At 32.6% G+C, this 6,963-nt stretch overlaps 1 protein-coding gene across 5 annotated transcripts; it reads left to right on the top strand.

Moving 5' to 3' along the window:
• The first annotated feature begins 618 nt into the window (after positions 1–618).
• LOC114300956 (uncharacterized) lies at positions 619–6,700 on the top strand. Of its 5 annotated transcripts, XM_082865896.1 has the most exons (8): positions 619–919; positions 1,306–1,383; positions 2,020–2,097; positions 2,780–2,947; positions 3,573–3,758; positions 5,725–5,795; positions 5,921–5,974; positions 6,269–6,700. In XM_082865896.1, exons 4-8 carry the CDS (start codon positions 2,942–2,944, stop codon positions 6,423–6,425), a joined length of 474 nt encoding a protein of 157 aa, XP_082722022.1. In that variant the 5' UTR covers positions 619–919; positions 1,306–1,383; positions 2,020–2,097; positions 2,780–2,941; the 3' UTR covers positions 6,426–6,700. The 5 variants fall into 5 exon arrangements, 2 of the variants coding, with proteins under 2 accessions (XP_082722022.1, XP_082722021.1); XM_082865895.1 differs by lacking the exon at positions 2,020–2,097 and having other exon boundaries at positions 622–919; XR_014327306.1 differs by lacking the exons at positions 2,020–2,097; positions 5,725–5,795 and having other exon boundaries at positions 626–919.
• Positions 6,701–6,963: the final 263 nt, after the last annotated feature.

The following is a 6,963-nucleotide window of genomic DNA, read 5'->3' as shown; positions in this document are numbered from 1 at the left end:
AAAAAAAAAATGTAACCAATGAGAGAGAGAGGGGGTCAAAGGGGTGGGGAAAAAGGGGGGATGAATCATTGTTGTTTTCTAAAACCACTTTCAGACCATTGTGTGTTTGTGAAGAAATTTTCGGATAACAAATTTATTATTCTTTTACTTATTGTTGATGACATGTTAATTGTGGGTTAAGATTCTACTATGATCAACAAGTTAAAATTAGAGTTGAGCAAGTCTTTTGCTATACACTACAACAAAACTGGGTTTTTATTGTTTCACATAAACCACATACAGTAAATGCAAGCCGTAATTTCTCACTTTTACAACTTTTTTTTTTTTTTTTTTTTTGCATGTTGTAAATAATTTCCTAACTACAATGTGTCTATTGCATAGGTTGTGAATGATAATAACGATAATTTTTTTTTGACTTACAATATTAGTCATAAATAATAAAATTTTCTATGACATGCATATTGTATGCCGTCAATATATCAATTATACTTAACACGTGTACATCAACTGTTAAAAATATTAAATATTTTATAGTACACAAAAAGACAATCTTCAAAAATTAAAAAAAAAAATTAGCTCCAAAAGGAAAATTCCGAGCCCCAAACACCAAAACATATTTGAAAAAAAACAAATATATCAAAATCACCACTAAAAAAAAAACCCTTCATACAAGCACAAACCTAGGCCACCACCACCAAAAACGTCTCACGCCGTGGTGGTGCCGCCCTATTTCCCCACCGTGAGGTCGGTGGCGAACTGACCAAAGCAGATAGCAAACATGAAGAAGGTGGCTAACACGAAATGAAACAGGAGCAGCAGTGGGGTTCGGTGGAGAGATGAAGGAGGTTCAGTGGCAGTGCATGGAACTGCCTATACTCTACCATTGCTAATCCTATCGATTTCAAACCTCTTGCATCAGGTAAACACTCTCTCTCTCTCTCTCTCTCTCTCTCATTCCCCCAATTCCAAACCCTAACTATAATTTTCAACTTCTCAGATCTTTGCCCCTTCGTTGTTCAACCTCTCAATAGTTTCTTCACCTTGAATTTGCTAAACCTGTAGTTTTTGCCTCCTGTAATTAATTTGATTGACGTGGATTGAAGAAAACCCCATTTGCTTATACAATTGAAATATGAAAACCCCAAAAAATATATTTAAAAAAAAAAATATATGTCAGATTACCCAAACCTGAGCCCATTGTTATTTGCTTTTTGTGTTTCTTGAAAACCCAGAGACCACACATCTATTTTTTTCTTTATTATATTTTATTAGTTTCCTTCTAATCCGATTTATTTTTTCATACAGAGGTTCTACAAGTCACCTAACTCAGTCATGAACAAGGCAAGGACTCAAATTAGGAACAAACAGTGAATTTTGTCCCAGGTAATCTATTTTCAGCCAAGAATAAATTCAACATGTCTTTCACCTGCGGTTTTATAGTAATTATTTACCTGTTCAATGTACAAACTAAGGTATCTATATCAATTAAATGTGGTTTCTCTATAAAATGTTACAGTTTGTCATATCATGCTATGCAAGACTTTTTGACAAATGGTTGCCTTTTCATAAATTTCCGTCAATGATATGGGTTCCCATCTATTTGACCTCATTTTTATGGTGTTTGGAACCCTGTTTTTGTGGGCTGGTGTTTTTTAGCCTATTTTCTAGTTCAAAGTGGCTTGATTGTCAACCGAGCTGCCCATTCCTCTGTAGCTTGAGGGCATTTCCTAGTTCAGAAAAAAAAAAAAAAACAAAAAAACAAAAAAGAAAAAGAAAAAGAAAAAGAAAAAAAGAGTGGCTTGATTGGTAGAAATCTCCGTGTCAACAATTTTTGGAGTAAAAGAAACAGCAACCCCAAAACAAATGCTTTTATTCTCTGCAACACTAAACTTGACTTAACTTCTCTTAATTTTCAAGATTTTCTTGCATAATCATAATAATAATAACTACTGCCATTGTCAGTATACTATTGATTCCCATCTATTAAATCCATGTAATGTGTTGGTTTTCTTGTGCAAGGTAAGAACGCTGGATTTGGTTGTTTGTCACATATCTTAAGGTCAAGTGGCAAATTTGGTTGCTGAATGAAGCATTGTGGTTGGTTTTGATCTCTATTTGCTGTTCTGGGACATTCCTTGTTGAATGCCCTTATGCTGTACTCTGTTGGCTGTAGAGGACTCATAGCTCATATTCATTGTATTTTGAGACTAAAAGAAGATCCTGAGATACTAACATGGTTTACTAACTAGATATTCACATTCTTACAGTTTTCAAAGGAAAAAACAAATATATGAATGTTTGTTTTCCTTTTTCCCCAATCTAGTAGTAACTAGAGAATTAATAATTAAAATCTAGAAAATATCTGTGCCCAAATTATATGCCTGGAGGTGATAGGAAAAGATTTGAAATGTTTTTTTCTAAGTCTCAACCTATTAATGGATTCCCAGTTCTCATGTATTATACAAGTGGCATACCATTATTCACCTATTGTCATTGACAGAAAACAAAAAAACCTAGTTCACTGAATTTTCTAGCACTCCGTAATGTTATTACACACTTCTTGTATGTAAATGAATCTTTAAGTTTGATCATTGTTGTTAACATAATTTGCTCTTAACAAAATGAATTACCTATCTCTTTATAAACAGAGAGCATGAATTCTTTGTATGTAAATTTGATATGCTGATTGTTATATTTGTATTGTCATAACTATTTACTTTATGTGGATATCCTTAGATATAACTTATATCCCTGAATTAACTGCTGATTCTAATTGCAGATCCAAGCCAGATCTATTTCGCCACTTTTGGAAGGTAAAAATGTTCTTGGAGCTGTAAGGACAGGTTCTGGAAAGACCCTTGCTTTTCTGATACCTGCTGTGGAGTTGTTACATCAAATCTGAACGGGGGTAATTGTCAACTGCCCAACTAGGGAACTTGCCATGCAGGTAAATATTATGGTTTTTATTTTATTTTTATTTTTTTTACTTATCAATATCAGTCTTTTTCCCAAGATAGCCTGTGGTGTGATTCCAATTATTAATCCTACACTATAATCCTCTCAATTACAACTCCTTTTGTGATATTTGTGCTTTTTAAACTAGCAAATTGAAAAGACAAAATCATTATAGAATAAAGCCATCCCTATTTTATCCTTCTTTCTGCAAAGATAATAAATCTAGAAGGTTAATATTGATTATAAAAGTATTTTTCCTTTGTCATTTCAGCTCTTTCTCAATCTTAGAGCTCATTTAGAATATTATTTTTTGGTAGTTACTTCTTATTGTCTGTGTTAGATCATCTTCTAAGCTCTTCTCAAGAATTATTTTTCATCGTTTTCTACTAATTTCGGAAATTGTGTTTTACCTTCCACTGATTTTAATTTCATTTGGTTTGAATCGTTAAGAAAAGAAAGATAATCCACTTCATCTTTTCTAATAACACTTCTTCTGTTTTGGGGGTCTTGTTACTTTCTATATATATCCATCTTCCAAATTAGTTGCATTCAGTTATAACGGTTTGCCATATTTTCTAAGTAACAACCTGGACTAATCTTCTAATGAAATGATGCAGACACATGCAATGGCAAAGGACCTTCTTAATCATCATTCACAGACTCTTGGCTTGGTTATTGGTGGTGCAGCTCGGAGGGAAGAAGCAGAGCGTATTGTGAAAGGAGTAAATCTGTTAGTAGCAACCCCTAGCCGACTTCTTGACCACCTACAGAACACTAAGGGAATCATATATAAAAATCTAAAGGTATTTTTATTCACTCATACACAAGGTTTTAAAAAGTGGCCGCAACCGTTACGTAACGCTGTTATGTAACGGTTGTGGTGGTTACCGCCACCCGTTACGGCCTCTTTTACAGTGTGATTGAGATTCACAGGTATGTCGGCTGTAGCGGCTACCATAGCGGTTGTAACGGTGCTATAACGGCCGTAACGGCCTATTACGCACCATTATGTAACGGTTTCGAACTACTTTTTTCAAAACAACCCTAAAAAAAAAAAAAATTGAAAATGGGGGAAGAGGGATGATGAAGAGGGAAGATGAAGGAGGAAGAGATAGAAAGAGAGAGAGAAGAGGGAAGATAAAGAACATGTTATTGATTTGTTAAAACTATAAAACCTATGCTATTTTATTTAGCTGCTATTACTCAACCATTTTGTTTGTGTGTGTCTGCTTATATGTTGTTTGAAAATAATAATAGTCATAATAATAAGTGTGGTCATTATCTATTTGACTTGATTAAAATATATATATATATATATATATATTTAGGTTTTTATTTATTCTCTTACTTTTGTCATTGTTTATCTTATATATAATAGTTAGTGATTGATTTTTTTTGTGAAATATCTAGAAAACATAACACCTATATAATTATATATTAATACATATTTTATACAAGTCAATTGTTTTTTGATTAGTTTATTTTATTTTTATTTATAGGTTATCCGAAAAGAGAATGAATATTCAAGTGATCCAAACCAAAAAAAAATAATTCTTTATAATTTATTTTTTAATTTTTATATGATTACATTAGTATGTATAATTTATTTTTTTTAAACTATCAAGTTAAATTTTGCATATGCTTCCACAAGTATAATAATTAAAAAAATAAATTTATACATCTAAGTCCAATAAATTTATTTATTTATTTTTTTTTTGCCACAAGCCATAATATGGATTTATGATATATAAAGTCATTAATTATTAAAATAAAATGTAAAAAACTCAACTTATAGCAATTTAAAAATATGAAATATATTGAATCATACTTAAAAATTTACAAAAATTGATCAATATTTATTTTAAAACCCAATAAAAATAATTATGGAAAAAAAAATGTGTATCGGTAAATTTTTTTCAAATTGTGCGAAAAATAAAAAATTTCACGGTTCCGATTACCGCCATCGTTACGCTATGGCTTTTACACTCCGCAACCGCAACTGCTCCACTACCATTCGTTACAGCGACCACAACCGCTTTTCAGAACCTTGCTCATACATGTCTTCAATTTCTTCTATGCTCACCAATTATGTTTGCACAAACTTTATGTGAGACTTATGTAAAATGTACCTCCAACTGAACTTTCTTGGTTGCTTGTTACATATTCTAATGTAGTTAGTTGTGTTCTTATCCCATGAATTTAATTTGAAAGTTTAATGGAAATCAAGGTTGTTAAATTTATGTTCTGTCATAATTTGTTAAAGTGATTTCATATTGCATGTACTGTGGAGATGAATAATTATTGTAGGCTTTCTTGTGTGATACTCACCAAGCTGATGCATTCGGGATGTTATTCAACAGCTTGTGCATGTATGCATTTAGCTTCACTTAATTTTCTAGTTTATTCTTGATCCTCAACCTCGGCAAGTCAATAAATGTTATGTATACAAATGTCTAGAACTACTCACTCAGGAATGGAAGGAAGCAAGAAAATTGGTTTCCAACCTTTACAAGTATAAAGATGCAAAATCTGGCTTTTGTTGGCAGCATATCATTTGTTTTTGGTAAAATAACGAAAATGGAATTCAGAAAACGGTGAGCTGAAATTGGTAATTTTGACATAGTTGCCACTAATATGAATCTAGCAAGTAGCCGTTCTCATAGTGTGTTTACATGCATCATTGAAAGTAAGGTGAGCAGTCTTCTTGTTTTTGTTATTTTAGTGGCTTTTATTTGGGTATTGGGATTCTAATCGGTGGTTCATGTTTAGTGGGAATCCCAAGGGGTAACTCGTCACCTGTTCGCTCGACTTAATCTTGTAGATTTAGCAGGCTCTGAAAGGTAACATCATTGAATAAAGTATGCTGAATAATTAGACAGTGGAGCCCTCTTGTTTGATAACAGGATTGAATCGCGTACCTACAATTTTATCAACTAATTTATTATCATTTTTTTTTTAATCACAGGCAGAAGAGTTCTAGTGCTAAAGGAGAACATTTGAAGGAAGATACTAATATCAAGTCTCTCTCAACATTAGGATTTGTTCTCCCTCCTTTTCTTGTCTTGAGCCTCATTTTGCTTCCCTCTTCAACGTGATTTTTCTTGGTTTAATTATGTTAACTAATTTGGAAACATTTACACGAGGAGATTGATAGATAAAAATATAAAGTGTCTTTCTTGCTATGTGGCAAAGAGGCAACCTTTGAAATTTTTTGTAGGAGTTGGAATTAGAGCTATCCTAGGCAAAAATTAGTGTTAGGTGCTAACTTTATAATTGTTATTATGAAGTAATAAAATCAGTTTAATTCATGCAGGTATGAGCTGCTGTCTTATTTTATTGGGAGGGAATATTTTATCCATGGTTATAATCCAATATATGCTCTTTCTACTGATGTTGTTTCAAGCTTGGTTTCTCTAAGAAGGGAAGCTTCTGAAGACGAAATCCAAGATACTAGGAATTTTCTAATATAAAGATATGGGTGGCATAAGCCGGGTGTTGATGCAATTGAATCAACCCATGATGGTGCACTCGCAAGAAGATATTTGGGTAAATTTTGTACCTTTAGAACCTAAAGAGAGTGTTTTTTTTTTTTTTTTTTGGAGGGGGAGGGGGAGGGATGATTTGGAGCTTTTTGGAAGGTTTTGAAGTTGAGGACAATTTTTGATATATAGAAACATAGTTTTTGGATGGTTTGTAATATACAGACAATTTTTGGATGGTCGAAACTTATAAATAGTTTTTTTGATACTTGAAATAATATTTTGGTGACACTGCCAAGATGGACTCATCTATTAATATAATCACTGACACTGCCAAGATGCTAGGGTAGTGCACATGAAACCAATGAGATGCAGTTTTCATACTAAATTAACAAAGCAATGTTGAAACATGGACTCATCTATTAATATAATCACTGACACTGCCAAGATGCTAGGGTAGTGCACATGAAACCAATGGGATGCAGTTTTCATGCTAAATAAACAAAGCAATGTTGAAACATTGACTCAT

Source organism: Camellia sinensis, chromosome 4, assembly GCF_055761805.1.
Source record: "Camellia sinensis isolate YWXY chromosome 4, ASM5576180v1, whole genome shotgun sequence".
Taxonomy (NCBI): Eukaryota; Viridiplantae; Streptophyta; class Magnoliopsida; order Ericales; family Theaceae; genus Camellia; species Camellia sinensis.
The sequence above is the reverse complement of the archived record's forward strand: the minus strand, read 5'-3'. Positions and strand labels throughout refer to the sequence as shown.

Excerpts from the sequence above, each read along its gene's own strand:
- LOC114300956 (XM_082865896.1), top strand. Across the intron at positions 5,796-5,920 it reads GATTTAGCAGGCTCTGAAAG|GCAGAAGAGTTCTAGTGCTA; the intron begins GTAACATCATTG and ends TTTTAATCACAG. Across the intron at positions 5,975-6,268 it reads AAGGAAGATACTAATATCAA|GTATGAGCTGCTGTCTTATT; the intron begins GTCTCTCTCAAC and ends TAATTCATGCAG.